The sequence below is a fragment of the Nesoenas mayeri genome (assembly GCF_963082525.1).
Source record: "Nesoenas mayeri genome assembly, chromosome: 11".
Taxonomy (NCBI): domain Eukaryota; kingdom Metazoa; phylum Chordata; class Aves; order Columbiformes; family Columbidae; genus Nesoenas; species Nesoenas mayeri.
The window spans coordinates 13,135,533-13,157,314 of NC_137563.1; the positions used below are offsets into that span (position 1 = coordinate 13,135,533).

The following is a 21,782-nucleotide window of genomic DNA, read 5'->3' on the forward strand; positions in this document are numbered from 1 at the left end:
CCTCCCAGTGCTCCCCCCCAGGGCCAGGCCAGCAGCACCCACAGCAGACTCAAGTTCAGACCATGGTTTATTAGGACACAGGGACCCACCAGCCTGGTCCCTGCCTGGCTCTGAGCTCGCAGCAGCTCGCACGAGCAGCCCCAGCCCTGTGGGTCCCCCCACCAGCCTGGGGTGCCAGAGCCGGGGCAGGCGCAGGGACGCGGGGCACGGGACAGCCCAGCCCCGGGAGGTTGAGGAGAGGACAAGCCACTGCTCTGCCGAGAGCCACCAGCTACAGGTGCATTTCCACATTCCAAGAAGTGCTGGGAGAGGCAGGACCTGGCTCTTCTCTCCACAGCGAGAGGAGAGGCTGTGCACCCAGGGGGAGGGGGGGACAAAAGGCCACTCGTGTTGTGGGGACACCAGAACAGAGCCCAGGCCCAAGGGGATGGCTAGACAGGGAGCAGCACTGCGCTCCTGCTGAGCCCCGTTGCCCTCCCCACTGCTGCAGCCAGCCCGGCCCCCGCAGGAACCCCAGACCCACCGTGTGCCGCAGGGACAAAGGCCTGGCGGGGTAGCCCCGCAGAGCCCAGCGCCTGTCCCCAGCAGCCCCGGCCATGGCCAGCAGGCGAGGGCAGCCCCCACTGCAGGACGTTCACATGAACTGCGACAGGTTGGGCACTTTGATGTTGATGTCTCCGATGTTGATGTTGCGGGGGATCTCAGGCAGGTTGATGTTCTTTACAGCCGACACGGCACGGGAAGGAGCAGCCGAGAGGCCTCCCTGCCAACAGGAGGGACAGTGACCAGAGACCCCGGCCCCCCACCCCGCAGCACCCCTGCTCCCAGCTCAGCCCCACACTTTGCCACAGGAGCATCCCTGAACCGAGCCTGCCCCGGGCTGCTCTGCCCCCCGAGCCCCCAGCTGTGTTCCCCCGCACAGCTCAGGGGAGCAGCTCCCACAGCCCTCCCAGCTCGCTGATGGACCCGACCTATCAATAGCAGGACAGGGAGCGTCGGGAACACCGTGATGTGTCCGGGCTGCGTCTTCACAGCAGCACAAACAGGGGGAATAAACCTTTCCCTGCTTCGGGTTATTAACCTTGATGGAACAGCTATTTCCATGCTCAGGCTGCTCCCTATGCTCCCAAAACATCCCCAGCCCCCTCCCCAAGGACTCAGGCAGAGACTGGGGACACCCCGGAGAACCCAGGCCTCTGCGGGGACAGCTGGGGTATTGCCACTCACCTCCGCCTTCTCCAGCTTGCTCTGCGCTTCCACTTGCGCCACGATCTCGTTCATGTTGGTCTCCAGCACCATCCCGCCAATCACCACCTCCTGCAGGATGTGGTGGACCTGCTAGGGAACAGGAGCGGTGAACCCATGAACTCAGCCCCGTTCACCGCGCAGCAGCTGGGGAACCACCTCGGGGCTGGAATTTCCCCAAAAGACCCAAAATCCAACCCCATCTCCACCTCAGCCCACCAGCCCTGGCAGCAGGAGGCCACAGTCCTCAGTGCGGGGATCCAGCAGCCCCAGTTACTGCTTGTACCTCTGCTCTAGAGGACACCAGCCAGTGGGGCCAGGGCAAACGTCACCTGCCGTGCAGCCCCCGGAGAGCCCAGGTCACACACAGTGCTGGCCCAGCCTGGCCGGGCCATCTCGACACCTCCGCTCAGCCCAACTTCTTCACTTTCTCTCAGGAAAGACGGGACTGCGACACACACACAAGAAGCATCGAACTGCTGAGAGTCTGCTGGGGCCTGGGGCTGACACGGCGCAGCGAGCTGCTCCCTCCCGCAGCCCCAGCCAGGGGAAGCGGCACCCCAGCGTGGCACGGGAAGGGGCAGTCACGATTTGCAAGTAAAACACGGGCAGCCCTGTGCCAGGCTGTGCAGCAACCCTGGCCCTGCCGCCCAGCACCAGCTCCTGCCGCGTCAGCAGCTCCCAGCAACCACCCTGCACAGATAATGCGTTTATGGGTTTCTGGTTACTTCTGTAAAACAGGTTGTTACTAGAAGATGGTTAAGTTATTATATTGTTTTATGGCCTCATGAGGGCACGTTGAACTTGTAAACACTGTGGGAAACGCTGCCAGGGCAATGCTGTGAAAAATAAAGCACGACAGAGAATGTGCTGGAAACTCAGCTTTGTGTGTAGGGTGACCACGACATCCCACAGGGCTCCCCGGTCCCATCCTGCTCTGATAGCAGCAGCGTGTGCAGGACCAGCGCCACACCGGGATGCAGCACCATCCTGGGACCCCGCAGCGCTGGAACTGCTGTCACCGCTGTCCCCAGCGCAGCCCTGGACACCACACCAGCCACAGCTCCCACACCAGGGGAGTATCTAGGCTGCAGGAAACATTCTTCCTTCAAGATCTGGCTTCAGCCCAAGTTGGACCAAGACCAAGAGGGCAGAAATCCCAAGCAAGCTTTGTTTTGCAAAAAGAAACACAGCACTTCCCGAACGATGTCCTCTCTGGGACCTTGCAGCTGCCCAGCAGAGCTCACGTTCTCCGAGATATGAAGCACGAGCAGGGGCTGCAAGAGCCTCCTCTGAGCCCTCCCAGCTCCAGCCTCCCCTTGTGAAAGAGGGATCCCTGCAGCTCTTCCACAGCTGACAGCCCGACAGCACTGGTGTCACTGGTGCCTGAGAACCGCAGACTCAACAGCCCCATCCAGCTGCTCGCGGCAGGAGCAGGGACCCGAAACCCGCAGCAGCTCCGACTTCACAGACTCTGTGCTGCACACGAGCACAAGGTGCATCTTAAGGCAAGAACAGAAAATCCCAGGACCCAGACAAGGCTGCACCCAAATCCCAGCCAGAGCCCGCTGGGGTCAGGGTGTTCACAGTCAGAGTCTCCGCTTGGCAAACTCCCACCTCCCGCTGACCTTGGCCTCGTTCCTCCTGTTCTCATGGGGAGGTCCCCAGCACTGCAGTCGCTGTGCCAGTGCAGGGGCAGCACCGTGCCCAGCTTGGCACGTGGCACAGCCGAGCCCTGGAGCAGAGCCCCATGGGGGCATCGCGGCGCAGACAGCCCTGCCCTGGCAGCAAGGGGACAGAGCGGGGACAGCAAGACACCCCAGGGACAGGAGGACACCCTGGGGGTTGCAGCACCCCCCACAACACAGGCCAGCTTGTGGGAGCACAGGCACCCAACATGAGCACATCTGGGGAATAAATACACGGCAAACACAGAAAGAGAGAGGGAACAACCAGCTGATAGTGGCCAAGGACTGAAGTCAAGGACGGGAAGCAGTGGGAACACGGGATGGGAAGCAAACCTACCAGAGAGCCTTGGGGTACCCGAGCCCAGGGGCTCCCCGGCCAGAACCCCTCCCGGCTCCCAGCCCACTGAACCCCTCAACTGGCAGGAGAGCTCAGAGCCGGGGCGACCCCGCTGCTGCTGGCAAACCCACCAGCGACAGGGGGATCTCCCCTGCCCGGGGGCTGCAGGGATCACGGTCACACCACAGAACCAGTAACTGAGAGCATGTCCTGGCCCAGATGTAACCTGAGCACCTGCCACTGCGCTCCCTACAGGTTCTTCTTTCTTCGACTTCCTCCTGCCTCTCCTTTTGCCCACTTTGATAAGAATGCTTTGTTGATGAGATAATCAGTTGTAACATTTCTGAAAGTTTACCACCAGGCAAATTATGAAATCAAATTGTTACTTAAGTGGTTGCTGGTACATCCAGCTAATCCAGATCGCCTTCTAAGAAGATTTGCTAACTGCATTTCTCTGCCAGAGTTCCTAAGTTGAAATTGCCAACCGCAAGGGAACATTTTGCAGCCTGATTTTTTCCCCACTCCTCTTTTTGTTGGCATGCTTTGTCTTCAATAAAGCAAGAAAACCCTTATCAACAGCAACACAAGTCCAGCACTTAAGCCGCACAAGTCAGCTGAGTCTCTCCCTTCTCCAAGCTCAGTCCTGGCTATCTTCAGTCCCATCTAGGAGATGATCAAAGAGGAATTTCCACCCAGAAACTCTGTCCAGCTAAAGAGGAAGCATTAAAGGCTGTGGCTCAAACTGTAGTTTACTAAACAATTTGTGTTCCAAACACTGCCATTGTTTCTCTTCTTTTCCCCGCAGCTCTAGTGAAACGTCCCCAGGACTCCCAAGAGGTCGCAGGGCAGAGAGGCAAACGCCTGGCGCGGCACGGCAGCCCACCCAGCTCCACCGCACCAGCTGGAGAGCCCCAGCATGGATCCCTGTCACTCGGCCGCACGGTCACCCAGCACTGGTGGCAGCCACCAGCCCACCCCATCGCTATGCCGTGGCTGAGAGCAGCCCCCCACAGCAACAGGGTGAGCAGTGGGTGCCAGAGCCAGAGTCCCCATGGAGGGATGTCGCAGAGCCCAGCATCGCACCTCCTGGGGACAGGACTGAGCAGCTTGAGAAGACCCCACGCTGACAACTTCCCCACCCAGGATTCCATCCTCTCCCCAAAAAGTGACCCCGAACACACCAACCACCCCTCTGAAAAGCTCCTGAGCTTGAGGCGCACAGGCTGTGGAGGGCAGAGTGCAGGGGACAGTGGTGCTGGCCCGAGCAGCACACAGAGCCCACAACCCACCTTGTCCATGTGGAAGATGAGGTCCAGCTCGCAGACATTCTCAAAACACTTGTCCAGCGTCTCCACAAACACCTGGGGTGCAGGAGGGAAGGTCAGTGCAGGAGACCACGGTGAGATGCTTCCCGCACAGCCCCACAGGCACAGAAACCTGCAACCTCAACCACCCACTGTGACCCGGGCTGTGACTCCAGAGGGGACAAAACCTGCTTGGCAACCCCAGCTCCCTCCAGGCAGGGACGTTCCCAGGGCACACACAGGCAGCCCCAGGGCACCCAAACGTTTCTGGGGGAAATCCCAGGTGTGAGTGTCCTGATCCACTGCAATGTGGGGACAATGGCTGGTCACCATGTCCTGGGCAGGGCTGACCGAACAGCCTGAAAGGGGCCAAGTTTCGGGAACGGTGTGAGCACAGAGCAGGTGACTGAGTAGGGCAGGTGGCTCCTGCCAGCTCTGTGCTGACACTCACAGAATGTCCTGAGTTGGAATGAAGCCACAAGGATGATCGAGTCCAACTCCTCTCCCTGCATGTGACAACCCCCATATTTACACTATGTGTCTGAGGGTGTTGTCTGGTCTCTTCTTGAACACTGGCTGTCAGCTGGATTTACCAAAGGTCCCATTACAAATCCACAGTTTTTGAACACAATTTTCAACACAATTTTTTTGAACACAATTTTTAAAATGCACTTGTAGTTTTGGGCCCTTCACACCAAGACACACCTTGAGGTGCTGGAGTGAGTGGAGAGAAGGGAACGGAGCTGGGGAAGGGGCTGGAGCACAAGTGTGATGGGAGCGGTTGAGGGACCTGGGGGTTCAGCTGGAGAACAGGAGCTGAGGGGAGACCTTCTGATCTCTGAACTGCCTGAAAGGAGCTTGGAGCCAGGGGGGTTCGGGCTCTGCTCCCCAGGAACAAATGCCAGGATGAGAGGAAACAGCCTCAAGTTCCACCAGGGGAGGCTGAGGTTAGATCTGGGGAAAAATTTCTTCCCCGAAGGGCTGTCGGGCATTGGAACAGGCTGCCCAGGGCAGTGGTGGAGTCACCATCCCTGGAGGGGTTGAACAGAGGCAGAGATGAGGCTCTTAAGGACACAGTTTAGTGGTGGCCTTGGCAGTGCTAGGTTAACACTTTGTTTGCAGATGACACCAAACTGAGCAGGGAGGTGGGCACGTCAGAAGGGACAGACACCCCACCAGAACAGCCACCTGCAGAAAGGACCAGACAGACTGGAAGAGCACGTGACAAGAATCTTGTGAAGTTCAGCAAGAACACGTGTAAGGTCCTGCACCTGGGAAAACACAACCCAGGAGTGCAGCATAGGCTGGGATCTGGACAGCTCTGGGGAAGGGACTTGGAGGACAAGCAGCTCCACGAGCAACCACAGTGCTGCTGCTGTGGGAAAGGTCAAGGGGAAACTGGGCTGCAGCAGCAAGGGCATCTACAGAGAAAGGGCATTATCCTACTCTGTTCAGTGCTTGTCAGGCCACAGCTGGAATTTTGTGCTCAGTTTTGGTCCCTGCTGTGCAAAACAGATGTGGATGGGCTGAAGAGGGGACAAGGAAGAGCCACAGAGATGATCCAATGTTGGGGCAGCCGCAATGTGAGGAAAGGCTGAGAGACCTGGGCTTGTTCAGCCTTGAGACAGGCGACCTCAGCATCATGTTCGGTATTTCAAGGGTGGCTTCAAAGAAGCTAGAGACTTCCTTTGTACAAGGAGTCACGTGGAAAAGACGAGGGGTGATGGTACAAGTTACTGCTGGGGAGGCTCCAACTGGACACAAAAGCAAAATTGTTCACAACAAGAACAATCAGCCATTGGAATAATCTCCCCAGGGAAGCTGTGGGCTTTCCAACATGAGACACTTTAGGACTCAGCTGGGCAGGGGGGTGGGCCAGCTTGGCCTAGACCAGGTTTGTGCCAAGGAAGGCTGGACCAGATGAAGCCCCTTCCCACCTGGTATTCTGCGGTTCCATGATTAACAGCTGTACTCGGTAATCTTAAAGGGTCTTTTCCAACCTAAATGACTCTGTGATTTTGTTTTTTAAATGCATTAATTCAGATTGACTTCTCCTGCTCCTTCCAGGTGGAGGAGCTGTGCATCGGCTAACGCGCAGGCAGCTCCCGCTCCCCATCGCCACCCCGAATCGCTCCTCAGTCACTGTCAGAAGAGCCAGTACAGAGATGCCACAGACACAACATGCACCCCAAAGGTTTGGGGCCGGGTCACTCAGCAAGGACTGCGCTTTGGGGGATGGTGCCCCCCCAGCAGCGCAGGGCTGAGCGAGCGGCCGCCCCTGGGCAGGAACCCCAGCACAGACCGACCTGGATGAGGTCCAGGATGCCCAGCTCACTCTCCGAGGAGTCCACACAGAACACGAAATACAGCGTGGCGTAGTGCCGGTATATCAGCTTGTAGTCCGAGCCACCAAACAGGCTGTGGAGACACAGGGAAAGATGAAGAGCTGCGGGGGGACGAGGAGACAGCCCCATGCGGGTCAAGGGCACAGCCCCGCACGGACGCCGGTGGGAGGGCAGGAGTTACCTGCCGCACTCCAGGAAGTTGCAGATGTGGTCATCCCGCTTCAGCACCAGGTGGAAAGTCTCTCGGATGATCTGCTGCTGGACCTCCTCCGCCTGCCGGGGGGCAAGAGCAGGCACCCATGGGCCCAGGGCCGCTGCTGTCCCCACCGCCCCGACGGACACCGTGCGCTGGCAGCACCGGTCCCCGGCACCAGGGCACAGCCCCGGGATTCACCCGGCCACGGCACACCCCGAGGGACCGGGACCGGGCTCCCCCCTCCCCACCAGCCCCACCCCGCACCAGGTGCTGGTAGAAGCGGACGAGCCGCGGCTTCCCGTGGTTGTTGAACACCAGGATGGCGTTGATCATCCCGGCGGCGGGCCGGGCCGGGCCGGGCCGGGGGCACAACCGGGGCCGCCGCTGCCGCAGCCTCCGCGCAGGAAACCCCTCGCCCGCCCCGGAAACGCGGCGGCGGGCGGTGCTCGGGGCGGCCCCCGGGGAAGCGCCGGGAAACCGTGCGGCCCGGAGCAGCCGGGACCCGGCCGCGGCCAACGCGCAGCGCCGGGGCTCGGGACCGGGGGAAGGGGCACGTTCAGAGCCGCCCTCGGGCGGTGTCCGGGCGCGGGCGCAGCCGCTCCCCCACCGCCAAGGCCCGGAGCTCCCGGGGCCGGGCCGCTGCACCCGGGCCCGTGCCGCGCTCTCCGGGACAGCGACAGCCACCGTGGCAGGCAGGAGCCGTGGCAGGCAGGAGCCGTGGCAGGCAGGAGCCGCGGCAGACGCCCCTCGCGGCCCGCACCGGGGCAGGGCGCGGGCAGGTCTGGGGCCGGGCTGCCGCTGTCCCTGCTGCCGGTCCTGCCCAAAACGCGCTGCCGACACCGCGCCCGCCTGCGCCGCCAGGGGGCGCTCCAGCCCCAGAGCGACGGCAGCCGCGCGGTGCCACACCGCAGCGGAACGCGAGGGCGTGCGCGCGGGAAGGCGGAGCCGCTCAGCGGCAGGCCACGCCCTCTCTTAAAGAGCCACCGCCTGTGTCGGCAGAGGCTCTTGTGCGGGGTTAAAGGCCACCGGCAGGGCCTACAGTGCGGCCGCAGCAGAGCCTGGTCTGGCGGGGCTGCTGCCCCCGGCACCAGCAGGGCCGTTCTGAGGCTCTGACTGCCCTCCCTGCAGCCTCAGCTCCACTCCCTGCTTGTCCCTGGGGAGCAGAGCCCAACCCCCCTGGCTCCAAGCTCCTTTCAGGCAGTTCAGAGATCAGAAGGTCTCCCCTCAGCTCCTGTTCTCCAGGCTGAGTCCCCAAGGTCCCTCAGCTGTCCCCCAGCACACTTGTGCTCCAGTCCCTGAGCTCCTGGGTCCCACCTCATCAGGCAGCTAGCGAGCTGCACCCCACATGAACTCCTGCTGCAGGGACACTGTGGAGGACAAGAGACAGCAGACACACCAGGGTGGGGCCTCTGCTGAGTTGGGGGGGACCCACAGCCAGGACTGGGGTGGGACCCACGTGCACCAGGGGATGAGGGGATCCGTGAGTGTCCAATCCGGAGCAGGGATTGGCTCGGCCTCCAATCCAGGGCAGCGATTGGCTCAGCCTCCAATCCAGGGCAGCGATTGGCTCCATCTCCAATCCAGGACAGTGACTGGCTCAGTTTCCAATCCCGGACAGTGATGGCTTGGCCTCCAATCCAGGGCAGGGATTGGCTCAGCCTCCAATCCAGGGCAGCGATTGGCTCCATCTGCAATCCAGGACAGTGACTGGCTTGGTCTCCAATCCGGGGAAAGGATTGGCTCGGCCTCCAATCCAGTACAGCGATTAGCTGGGTGTCCAATCAAGGACAGCGATTGGCTGGGCTTCAAATTGGGGATAGCAATTGGCTGGGCTTCCAATCAGAAACAGCGATTGGCTGGGTGTTCAATCTGGGACGGCGATTGGCTCGGTGTCCAATCCAGGGCAGAGATTCTCTGGGCGTCACCTCTGCCACCTCTGATTGGCTGAGACCTGTACACGCTTTCTGATCCTCTGCTGCAAGGCGCTGTGGGTGCTCCTGGCCCGCGGCGCTGATTGGCTGAGGCAGCTGCAGCCTCGTGTCTCCTCATTCTGATTGGCTGCAGTGGGCGGTCGGGGCTGTGGCACATGCTTCCCCCGGCCCCCCAGCGGCCCTGGGACACCCAGGGCACCCAGGGAACTGGAGTGACTGTCCCTTCCTCATCCTGGAGCATCGGCAAGGCTTTGCACAGGTGCCCAGCACAGCACCCGGGCTGCAAGCTGGGTGGAGAAAGGCTGGTTTGGGTGAAGGTGCCCCCAGCCAGGCCCTGGCTGGAGCAGTAGGAGATGTCAGAGGTGCCGGGGCTGCGGCCCAGCCGCCAGCATGCAATGGGCACAGGAGGCCACAAGCACCTGCAGCTGGAATGGTGCGAGATCTGTTTTCACCCAAGAACACAACCCCCTGGAAAGGAGAATTGTGTCTGCCAGACAAAGAGCTGCGTTTCAGACAAACTGCGGTGACTGGTGCGCCCAGCTCCACCAGCTTCCACAGTGGTGGGAACCTCCCGACGCAGCGGCTGAATCTCAAATACCTCCATGAGGAGCAGACCCTCGTCCTCCTCTTAACGGAGGCAAGAGCTCCTTCCCCCGTCTGCGGCCATGAGACACTTGGCAGTTGCCAGCCGCTCCTCTGACCACACCATGTTCTGGCCCTTGTCCCATTTGGGGACCTGCCACCTTCTGCCACCACAGCCCCATCCTGCCAGCCCCTGCAGGACCTTGGCCTCCCCTGCTGGTCGTAGCTTCCCTGGGGGATTAAACAGCATCTCCCCACCACAAGGCCTTCAGATCCCTGGATCTTCCCAAATTCTGCTCATCCCTTTCTTTTTGGGGAAGGGGGGCTGTGCCACCAGCTGGTTTAACATGACCCCTGTGAGGTTTCTGGGGAGGGCAGCAATGCCCAGCAGCCAACGGGGAACATGGGGTCCCATCACCCACCTTGTAGCCACAGCTCCTCGGGGCTGTGTGTCACCCCCCTGAGCATCCCTCTATGGGGTAAACTCCCCCAAAAAGAAGGGATAGTCATCCTCAGCATAAAATAAACCCTGAGGTTGGGGGACCTGGGTGGTCACCATGGAGGAGATGCTGTATGGGGCTGGTGCAGGGTTGGGCTGACCGCGACCACCCAGCCTGACCACGCACCGGCCCCGCACAGCGAAGGGGGGTCCCCATCAGACACCCCCATCCCTGCTACCATCAGACAAGCCGCGCCCCGCAGCTTTGTTCCGCGGTACCGAGGGCGGACCCGGCTCCGGGGGATGAGCGAGCTGGGGAGGACGGGGCGGGGGGGATTTCAGTGCTCGGGAAACTTGGTGGGGGGGACGCGGGGGCACGGCGGGGAGATAAAGGGCGGCCGCGGGCGGCCGAGTTAGGAGGAGCTGTTTTGCATCCCTTCACGTCAGCCCTGCCTCATTCCCTCCTTCTTCCTTCCTGCGCACCCAGCGCCGGGCCCGGAGCCGCCGCCGCCCCGCGCCCTGCGGAGCCGCCGCGGGAGCGCACGGTGAGTCCCCGCCGCCGGGCTCCCCCTCGCCCCCCACCTCCTCCACCGGGGGCACCCGCCGGGCCGCAGCCGGGAGTTACCGGTGCGCCGCCGCCTTCTCTTTCCCTTCCACCTTCCCCCCGCGACAGAGACGGGAGCGATGGCGGCGGGAGGCGGGGGGGGGCGGGGGTGCCCGCTCCGCACGTGGGGCCGTCTCCCCCCGTTCCCTGCCGACAAGTTTCCCCGTGGCCGCTCGCAAACTTTCTCCGCCGTGGCGGGGCCGGTGAAGTGGCGGGGCCGGTGAAGTTGCGGGGAGGGCGGCCCGGCCCGGCCCCGGGGTCGGTACCTGTTGCGGGAGGGAGCGGCACCCCCGGGCCGGGCGGCGCGGGGGCTCCGGGGGGCGACAGGGCGGGGGGTCCACGCAGGGAACGCCCGAGGGTGGGATGGCCGGAGGGGAGGGGGCGGGCTGGGGATCGGAGCGGTCGCCGAGCAGCCTCCGGGGTTGCCCGGACCCGGCGTATCCTCTTCCCGGAGTGGTCGCGGGGGCTGGGACGGGACCGGGACGGGGACGAAAGCCGGGGGTCCCCCACGGGCCGCACCCGAAGTTTGGGGACAGTTTGCAGGCGCTGGGCAGCGGCCCGGCGCTGGCTGTCCCGGGTGTGCAAGTCCGGATTTACAGCGACAGAGGGAAAGGGCCACGGGAGGGCTGAAATGAACGGGGTGGGTGACCCTGTGGGGCCTAGGCTGCCCGGTCCCACGTCGCGCTTTCTGTCACGGGGGTGCCCTCGACCTCCTGGTGTCAGGACCCCACGATGGCTCCACGGGAGGGTCTCGGTTTGGGAGTCAGGCCAGGGTCTGCTTTGTCTCCTGCTCCCCTGCTAGGGACAGCAGCTCATCCTTGTTTGTACAGCCCTTTGATAGCTCCCTGTTAATCAACAGGATGCAGTGGTTAAATTAGTTATAATTAATTAATTAGTCAATCATTAGTAGTTTCTTTGTAAGCAGCCTGTGTGAGCAAAGGAGGGGGAGTGATGAAGGGCGGCATCCCGGAGCCCACCCTCCCCCCAGCTCTGCACCCGAACTGCGCTGGGCTGCCAGCCTGGGCTCCGTGGCTTCTCCCATTGCAGATTCAAACCAGCCTCATGAAGCTGAATATTCAGCAGTTCCAGCAAACATGGTTTCAGTCTGATTTGTGCAGGCTGACCAGACTGGCCTCAGCCTTGGTACGAACATGTCTCAGGTTGGAGGGAGACCCCGGGCCACAATTTCAAGGGAGTGGCAATAGGGACACTCATGCCAGCATCCCCTTTGGAGCTCCTGGGGGTGACCGAGTCCTGATGGGTGGCTGGGGGATGCAGATATAGCAGCAGGATGGCAAGACATCTGTTCACACCCCTGGGTGCCAGCTTCCCCACCATGGGGTCAGGGACATCCTCCTCCCGAGAGCGACCATGAGCACAGCACAGGTAATGCCCTGAAAGGGCCAAGCTCCTCTCCTGCTGGCTTCCATTAATGCCCTCCTTGAACAGTGATCGCATTATAGCCCTATAAAATGGGAAGTTAGATCACAGTAACTTGAGCTGTGCTGCACACCAAGAAACATTCTCAGCCTAAACTTGGGAGGTGACTCTGGGGATCAGATGTGGATACCTGCGATGGAGGGAGTGGGTGCATCTTCCACGGTACCTGAGGAACGTGTCTCCTCTTGTTCTTTTGACGTTGGCAGTGTTTGGTTTAATCTCTTAGAAAGTGGTTTGAGTTGGTTTTGTTGGACCACAATGCAAAGAAGGTTTTTCATTTATAAGCAGTTTAGGAAACGGTGTAGAGACGGATGAGCACAAATGTCATCCTGCTCTACTGTAAAGCTGAAAATGTTAAGGAATAGGCAAAACGGTAGTTTTGTACCACAAAGAATGTGCCGACATAAATCCAGTGAGTGAGAGTGTTGCCTACACTCCTTACGTTTATTTTACATTCAGGCTTTGTTAAGGAGAATGCTCCAATTCAGCATCTACTTGCTCGCGGTTTTGTTACCATCAGCTGAGCAGGTTGTGTCCGTGGTGTCCAGCCCAGAACCAGGGCAGAGCAGTGACACTGTCGCCAAGGGTCAGGAGCGAGGGGTTCCTGCCGGTTTTGTTACAGTTGCTCCCCTTTCCCTCCGCTGCCCAGCGCGGGTTTTGGTTTCCCGTGACCCATTACATGTGCTCCGGTGAAACAGTGAGCTCTGGCAGGTGGGAGCGCTGCTCCTGTCCCTGGCCCGCAGCGCCCCTGCCTGCCGTGGGCGCACACGGAGCGGCCCTGCTCCCTGCTCGGGACACGCTGGCCGCGGACACGGGGCAGGTTTGCCTGGCAGAATGTTGCTGTGAAGTGCTGGGAGCACCATGTTGCTGTCCCTTGTCCTGCCCCTTGTGGCCCGGAGCCCCCGGGATGAGCCACAGTCTCCGCTGAGCTCTCTGAGCCTTCCCGCAGGGCCTGACCTTGGGGGCAGAGGACTGTGATCCAGGGATGAGCATTCTCCCATTGTCCCTATCCCACATTTTCCTCGCGCAGCCCTGGGCACAGCTCTCCTCCTCCCCTAGTCCTCACCAGCAGCAGTACATCGCGGTGGCATCTGTGTTGGGAGAGGGACCAGCTCAGCCCCCGAGTTTTCCCTAAAGCCAGATGTCCCTGCAGTGGAGTGAGCTGCCCGGGGAGGGCTGGGAAGGTTCTCTCACTGGGTTGAGCTGTGGAGAGGCTTCTGTATCTGCAAAACTCATCAGCTGCCACTTTCCATGGCCCTGGTTTGGGTGCAGGAGCAGGGATCTGTCCCACTGAGACAGTGGGCATGTCAGGCAGTTTCCTTCCCAAACTTTAAATTAAGGGATGGGGGAAACATGATTTTAAATTTTCCTAGCGGCGGTCTTTACTCTCAGCTGTCCATCTCTTGAGCGCCATAAAGTATTTCCAATGAAAATAACTCAAAAAAAACAGGTAATCATCCTGCCTAAAAAGTTATTTGTAAAGTCTGCAGCTTTCATGATGCCCTTGTGCTCTCGCTGTCCTCCTATTTCTCTGAACGTTTGTACAATGTTCCCTGCAAAGTATCACAGTTTTTTTTAGTAAAGAAGTGACCTGGGGAGGAAGGCTTCTTGTTTTTCAGATGCCAGATCTCCTGGATCACTGTGAATGTTCCCAAGTTGGAAGAAAAGCCTCGTGTCCCACCCTTCCTTCCTTCCTTTCTTCCTTCCTTCCTTCCCAGGCCACCTCTAATTTCACATCAGAGAAAATCAGGGAGACAGGCAGTGTCCGGATTGCTCTTTTGTGTAGGGCAAGGAAAAACTTGTAGAAACTTCGTTTGAAACTTTGTAGGACTTGCTCCTGAGGTAAAAAAGAGGGAATGGGTGCTGTGGAGCACCGGGGGCCGTGCAGCCTGGGGGCTTGAGGGGCATCAGGGTGTACAAATGAATTTCAAAACAAAACAAAACAAAAGAAACCCAAACAAACAAACAACAACAACAAAACCAAACAAGACACGTTATTTTTGATTTGAAAAGGTCAATGTTCACCTCAAGGCTGGGGGGCTGACAATGTTACACTGGGTTTGTGCAGGTCTATGGGATGAGATGGGGAACAGGACCGGGGGTGTCGGACGGGAGCAGTCCCGCGCTGGCAGGACCTGCAGCACAGAACGCAGTCCCGTCAGCACGTGGAGCTGTGCCGGTCGATGGTGGGGAGGGCATGGAGGATGGGCACCATTCCCAAGGCTGCCCGGGGCTTGGGGAGGTCCCGGAGCAGCAGTGGGCGCAGCGAGGAGCACCCAGCCCGCGTCTCCACCGGCCCTGGGTGGCTCAGAACACACAGCTGTGTGGGAAGGGGGAAACGAGCCAAGTCCTGATTCACCCGAAAAGGGATGCTTGCTTGCCAGAGGTGGCTCAGAGGAGGGAAGGGGCAGCACAGTGCAGTGACTGTGGCATTTTGTGGGAGTAGCTCAGCAGTAACCTACAAAGGAAGAAAGTTTGTAACTGTTCTTCACCTTACAAGGTTAAAAATTAACTGAATCAACCCCAAACCAGACCCGAGCGTTGCTGCCAGCACTTCAGGTGAAGAGCTTTGGGATGCAGCTGCGGCTGGAAGTGCCGATGGGTGGGACGCTGTTCCCTTAGTGAAGCAGGCAGGACGATGCACCTGGAAATGCCACCACCGAGTTTTCGGGCGAAGGGCGCAGGGAAGGGTCTGACAAACCCCCAGGGGCAGCAGCAGGTTTGGGCCACAGGAATGGAGGTCCTGGTGTGTTGGGGGTGTAACACAGGAGCTGTGAAACATGCTGGTGAGGACAGATGTGCGAGCAGACATGTTTTGTTGGACAACACTGACTAAGAGGAATCCCCATGGTTTTGAGAAAGCAGCAGGTGCTGGAGGGGGCAGCACCGAAACCCACCTGCAGAGCAGGGGCTGAAGGGGCCCGGGGATGAGTTATTGATACCAAACACACAGCACAACTCTGGCCTGAAAATGGCCTAAAATGGCCCCACTCAACACTCTCCACTGCTGTGTCCTTTGCTGTTCCGTGTGTTCTGTGGGCGCCTGTGCCCCCACAAACAGCCCGTGTCCCTCCTGCACGTAAACCCTGAGTATCCACAGAGCAGCCAGTGAGTGACAGACAAAGGGGTTTTCACTGAGGAGGAAATATCCATCAGTCCTTTAAAGGCTTTATCTCAGCACGTCGGTTTGGGGAAGAACGTATTTTAAGAAGGAAGCAGCTGGTGGACGTGTTCATTGTTTTACTTCCACGTCTTGTGTATGTGGAGCTGTATTTCTGCCTGGGCGCTGAACACCCAGACGTGCTTTGCCAGGCAGTGCGGGAGCCGTTGCGGTTCAAAAGGGGAATTTCGTGGGCATTGCAGGCTGAGGCCACAAATGATGCAGAAATGAAACCGTTCGGTCTCGCTGTCCAGCCTTTAATGCCCTTCCCTGCGGTGGGGCTGTGTCCTGCAGCTGTGGCACGGCTGGATTTGCTGCTGGCATAGCGAGGACCCGCCAGCGGCACCGCGGGCTGGGGAAGCCGGGCTGTGCCCCTGGAGCCGCCATCCTGCCATGGCTGTGGGGGACCCAGCGAGGAAGAGGAGGGGAGGAAGTCCAGGCAGAGCTGAGGAGGAAGAGCGCTTGCCACTGGCCTCTAAATTTGAATTTCCTGTTTCTCGGCAGTGGTGCTGGCTCGTGTCTGTGCTCCGAGTGCTGGTCACTTCTCCGACAGCTCATTGCTCCTCTGTGATAGCCAGCTCTGTCTTGCCCCTGCTTTTTCTTTCAAGTTTTTGATTCTTTGGAGCTCCCCAGGTGCTTTTCCTTCCCTTTGCCCTTACTCTGTCTTGGGCAGCCCCAGCCAGAGGTGTTAAGCTCAGTGTCGAGGCGTCTCACTTCCAAGACAGGCACCAAGGTGTGAGCTGGAGGATGGTGTTGGGCTGTTTTCCCTCGGGGAGGCCTTTGTTCAGCATTCACTTTGCTGTTTTCCCTCTGAGGAGGCGATAGCTGCAGCCCCTGACCTGCTGCTCCTTCAGCCCCTTCCTCGCCCTCACCGTGTTTCTCTCCACCACGTCGCTCTCCCACCATAACATTGGAACTTTAATATCTCCGTGCTCTGTACCTGTCGCAATCTTTTTTTTTGCTTTTTGAGCCGTCTGAGAGTTCCCATTTCCAGGCACAGATGGACCTGCTCCCCTTGGCTTTGCTCCGGAGATGTCCGTCCGTGTTCTCTGCTCCCGGCTGTTTGGCGCTTGCTGGGCAGAGCAGCTCCGCGCGGCTCTGGGCTCTGAGTGTGGAGGCACAGGTGCCCTCCAGAGAAAAACAGCTTTCTAGAATACAGAAGTGTAGGCAGAACTGAAAGAGCCTTTTCAGCTGGTGCTACCAGCCCCTCTGCTGTGTTTGTCCTCATCCTTCCCTGTTTTCTGCCCTGGCTGTTTGAAGCCCATCAGGGTGAATGCAGAACGTGTCTGCAGAGAGCAAGCCTTGATTTATGGGGCTTTGAGTGGTTTGGTTGCATTTTATGATTATCAACAAGGGACACATATAAGCAAATTATTTCAACAGCTGAATATTCTGTATATTTATAGGACTTTCTTGCTGTAAGAAGAAAGAGTGCAAGATACAGCAATTATGCAGATTGCAATGAAAATGGGGACTGGGGTGGTTCAAGCAGACCAGAGTGTGAGCCAGCCCTTGGTGCTGCCAAAGCGAAGGCAGAACTACAGACAAACCAGCCTTATGGATATGTTAAAATATTTAATAACATGAGTAAAAAGCACAAACATCCCCACCCCCCTCAGTCATGGCCAGCAGTCTGTACACTGCATTTTGTATTGAATTTGACAATAATCTCTGCCGAGTGCATCCCGTGGGGGGTTCATCTCCCGGCGCTTGTGGCAGCTCCTGCCCAGATTTGCCCAAATCTGCCCGGGTTTGCCAGTGGCACAGGCTGCTCAGTGCCCAGGGACACTTTCCAAGCTCTGTGAGAGTAGAAATGTCCCCATGGGTACTTGTCCCTCTGCTCGCAGCTGCTCCGGTCCGATACGTTTCAGGACTCAGATTTCAAAGTGTGAATTTCTGCTCCCCTGGAGTCACTGGGAACGTGAGGGACGTTGGATGCGGAGGGGCCCTTTCTGCAGGGATCACCTGGATGGGTCCCCACTGATGTGTCTGGAGTGGAATGAAAAGTAGCTCAGCTCAAAAAAACACAAACAAACAAACAAAAAACACAACCCAACCCCCAAACTTCACTCTCTCATAGTCTGAAATTACATACTCAGCCTTTATTTTCTGAAGTGCCTGTCCTGTAGCTGTCATTATCCTTCGTTAAGATACTCCATGCCTCCTGGCTTGGAGGTGTTTTCCATATCAGTCACTGGCTCCACTGCCTTGCGTTGTACCTGTCACCGCCTCACACTTTTCATCTGTGTTCGGCTGGGCTCTGTGCTGGAGGATTTTTCCTTTAATGATGAAGTTCAGTATTTTGAAGCAGACTCTGTGTTCCTGCGGTGCTGCCGGTCGGGGTGGGGGACTGGGGACAAGCTGCTGTCCCCAGTCCCCAGCAGGGTGGGTGGTGGACGGGGCTGGTGTGTGAACACCAGTGCTTGGAAACCCGTTTGCTGAGCTTCAGTAAACCAAAACCACTGTGGCACGTTAGCCACAGTCTCAGCTGAGCCCCTAATGGAACACAGGCATAATTAGAGGTAGAATTGGCCTTGCTGCAGCCAGGGACGTGTCCGGAGCCCCTCCTGGTGCTGCTGGGAGCCGGCAGGACGGAGCAGGGCAGCGCCATTGGCTGTGATGGTCTGTGTGCAGGACAGGGGCTTGCCTACCAAAGCCCTCGGCATCCTGGACCACACACTCCAATCACCTTTCCAGCTGCTCAGGAAAGGAGCTGAAACATTTTTCACCTTGTGGCTCTAAAAGTAATACGGTGTTTGCAGACAAGCAATCCGGTCTGCTCCTAAAAGGGTGCAATGTGTCCGACAGCACTGTTAGCCCAGAAATCAGAAATGGGACATTCCGGGGGTCCTGGGTCCCCAGCCCTTGGGCTGCCCCGAAGCTCTGATTCTCCCTTGTCCGTTCACCCGTGGGCCACAGAAAAGTGCACTCAATGCGTTTATTTAACATTTCTGCCCCCACATAGGTGTCACCGGTGAGTCCTGCAGGGGACATTTCATGTGTGGGAGCCATTTCCTGGGGACACTGAGCTGGGAGGTCCTGTGTTCCCCCCGCTGCTTTGGCCATGTTTCCCCTTGCAAAGGCTGATCGGGGGATCTTCTCCCTTCAGAGCGAACCGGGTCATGCTGTGTGTGCTGGGGGACCTGCGGTGGCTGCAGGCTCACAGCGGCTGCTGCAGCTCCTGGCAGTTTTCTCCAAAGCAGGATGGCCTGAAAATCGTAAGTTGGCAGAGGTGACACAGAGTGAAATGTCTCCTCACCGATAACAGGGCTTTGGAGGCTCTGACAGGTTTACATGTGAAATATTATGTGTCTGAGGATTAATTAGCATGCTCAGGTTAGCCCCTCTTGGCAGTGGTTCTGGCCCAGCAGTACGAAGCAGCCCGGGGGCTGGGGAGCACTTCCCAGCCGCTGCTCAGCACGTGGGGAGACTGAACTTACCAGCAAAGCCACGTGCAGTGCGGAGCGTTCACCCTCCTCCCGGCTGGAAGTTCTGGCTGCCGTGAATGGATCTGCAGTCCCCGGGTGCCCATGTCCCCAGTCTCGCAGCCCCACGTAGGATGGAGCCCAGGGAGGGGGTGGCTGGATCTGGAGGTGTCGCCCTGCGGGCAGCACTGCCTGTGCACGGGCAAGCTCTGCACATGGAGAATATAAAACATATATTGGAATTGTTCCCGAGGTAAGGGTAGTAATGGTCTTGAAAGTGACGCTGTCTTCCCACTATTGGCGGGGGGTCTTCTCTCGTTCCTCTCACTCCAAGAGGTTGTTTCACATCCTATCAGGCAACTCCTGTTCCCTTTGGGGTGGCACACAAGTCTCATTTATAGCATTTTGGTTGGTTTTCCCCTTTTACAGCCAGCCAGCTGGGCCACACATACAAGGGTGCTTGAGCTCCTACTTGTGTGTGTCAGTCCCTCTGACCTCCAACCACTTTTATGGCTCTGCTCTGGGGTCCTCACAGTTTATGATTAACCTCTGGCCTAGGGATGCTGGGCAGGGCATGCGAGCAGCAGGTGCTGGGCAGCACAGGTCCATTTTGCCGTCGCATCAACTGGGGTGCGGCAGGACCCGGGGTGCCTCTTGCAGGGTGTCCCTGGGGACCTGCTGTCCTGGGGGCTCCGTCTGCAGCATTTTTCACTGCTTTTCTGCGCTCCCTTTGCTCTATGTTACCGTTTCTCTCTCCTTGCTGTACCGTTTGGTTCATCTCCACACATGAGGGTCTGTTCATCGCCCACCTCTGCTGAAGGTACTGAACCAAACGGGTTGGTGCTGGGGTTCACAGCCTCATCAGGGCTCTCCTGGCCAGGGTCTCTGCTGTCGCCTTCATCTGCTAGGGGTTTTGGGGTCTGCAGGGTGCGGGGGCTGCACTATGCACCGGCCCTCCCTCTGCCCCCCGGCACCTGCAGCGCCCGGCCCAGAATCAGGCCCCTGGTTTTGTGTCTGTCACAACCATCCCTCATCTTTCCCGGCGAGGTCTGGGGTTTGACCTCAATCCGTGGCACCCGTCGCTCTCCAGGGCCGTGCTTGTTCCTACAGATCGTTTTTCTCTGGGATTTGCTCTGTGCTTGTTCCTGGTGGCTTTGCATCTGGGGGACCTTCTGCGTGAGGACGGGCCTTCCCACAGCCGCTCTGCGCAGAACTGCGTTTCCTTTTCTACATATCTGCATGTGTGATTACTGGGAGAGGTATTTTTTAAAGTAGCTCGGCGTTTCTTTCAGGGAGTTAGCAAAGAGCAGATTTATTTTCTGCTGTGCTGAGAATTAACTCCCCTTTCTTCCTCTTCCCTCTGCCCCCGCTGGAAAGAGAGAGAATGCAGAAAAGAAGAAAGGATTTACATTGTGGTGGTGATTGGCACAGGCTGTGAATGAGAGGTCATTTCATCTGGCTGTTTCTTTTCAAGCGCTCTTTTTTTCATGCACACTGTATTCAGGCTGGGAGCATTCTTTCTTTTCAAAGCTTCTCTGTCTGTCTCTCTCTTCCCCCTCCTTTATTTTTCATCCCTTTTCTTTACTTTTGCTGTCTTTTCATTCTGTTTTTCTCCACCCCCTTGGGGCTCCATTTTTTCTTTCCTCTTTCCTCTATTCAGTTCCTTTTTTCTTCTTGCGTCTTTTTTGAATAGCTCTTCTATTTTCGGAGAGGAAAGGGAGTATGTGGAAGAGAAGTCGTTGCAGCAAGGAGGAACTTGAAAGTCTTTCTTTCCCTGTTTATTTCACTTAAAAGCAAAAATTGTTTTCCAAGGGAGAGCGAGGTTTCTGTGCAGAGCCTTTGAAGAGGGGCTGGGACGGTGGGATTTCTCCCCGCTCCTCGCCGCACACAAATGCCATCAGTCCCAACCTGCGGCCAAACCAGAGCCCCCAGAGCAGGGGGTCTGTGGGTGGGTGCTGGTTGCAGGGGGTTGCTGGGTGCGGGTGCCACAAGCGGGGACTCCAGGAGGAGCAGCTGCTTCCTCCGCCCTGATCGAGCTCGCCCCTGCCCACTGCTCACCCCACACCTTTGGGCACCAGTTACTTGTATTTAATCGCTATTTCTGTCGCTGGGGCTCCTGTGCAAGTGAGCGGCAGCATTTTCAGACACGAGGTGACAACAGGCTCTGGCAGCACCATCCCAAGAGCTCTGCCCGGTGTGTCCCTGCGTCACGCTGGGGAGGAGGGAGCTGGATGGGGATGGAGAGGCCATGGTTGTGTCATTTTGAAGGGAGAACATTGTGGTTGCCCATGGGAGACTGCGGATGTGCCGGGGAGCAGTGCCAGGGTGGCCAGTGGCCATGGAGAGCCCTCGGGTCTGATGACACAGGGCTGCGGGTTGCCGGGTTCCGCGGGTTCCAGCCCTTCCCCGACAGAGGAGCAAGAGGGCTCTGGCACACGTCCATAAGGCCACGGCGATCCTGGCCTGGTCTCATGGAAGGTCCCTGGCTGGTCCCCGAGCCGCTGCTCCCCAGCACAGTTTGGTGCCACCAGCAGCTCGCCATCCAGGACTCCCAGCAGCTCCATCGTCTTGGTTCCAGAAGAGCTGCCTGGGCAGAAGGGCTGATAAATCAGGCTTAAAGCTTGGTCAGTGTCTGCTGAAGAAGTGGTGTTGTGCGGAGTAGCAAGGCAACAGGAGTTCCTTAAGGGAGGTGGCTGTGGGGGGTGACGAGTATCCCCCTCTTGAGCGCTCACGCCCGAGCTGCTCCGGACATCGACCATGGGTCAGGTTGGCCACTCAGGGAACACAGGTTTCGGGCTATGCTGGATCGCTGGCTCCCCCATCTGCTCTGGCACGGTCAGCCTGTGCACAGGGGGTTCCTGGTGCAGGGAACAAACCTGCCCCGACGGCTCGGGGCTGAGCTGCACACCACAGAACGGGGTCCCTGGGGAGCGACCCTGCACCACTGAGCCAGACCTGGTCCCCCACTCCTTCTGCCGTGCCCAGAGCCCACAGCCCGTCCTCCTGCGCAGCGTGTCCTTCCAGCACCCCATGGCCAAACCAGTGCAATTATGACTCTGATTTTCAGAAAGCATCTTTTCCTTGTT

At 58.6% G+C, this 21,782-nt stretch overlaps 1 protein-coding gene across 2 annotated transcripts; it reads right to left on the reverse strand.

The window, feature by feature from the left end:
* Positions 1 to 173: 173 nt before the first annotated feature.
* On the reverse strand, positions 174 to 7,924 carry AP3S2 (adaptor related protein complex 3 subunit sigma 2). 2 transcript variants are annotated; one of them, XM_080351327.1, is made up of 6 exons: positions 7,380 to 7,924; positions 7,101 to 7,192; positions 6,881 to 6,992; positions 4,560 to 4,631; positions 1,228 to 1,335; positions 174 to 763 (listed from the first exon to the last, which is right to left on the reverse strand). In XM_080351327.1, exons 1-6 carry the CDS (start codon positions 7,446 to 7,448, stop codon positions 635 to 637), a joined length of 582 nt encoding a protein of 193 aa, XP_080207453.1. In that variant the 5' UTR covers positions 7,449 to 7,924; the 3' UTR covers positions 174 to 634. The 2 variants fall into 2 exon arrangements, with proteins under 2 accessions (XP_080207453.1, XP_080207452.1); XM_080351326.1 differs by having other exon boundaries at positions 1,228 to 1,338.
* Positions 7,925 to 21,782: the final 13,858 nt, after the last annotated feature.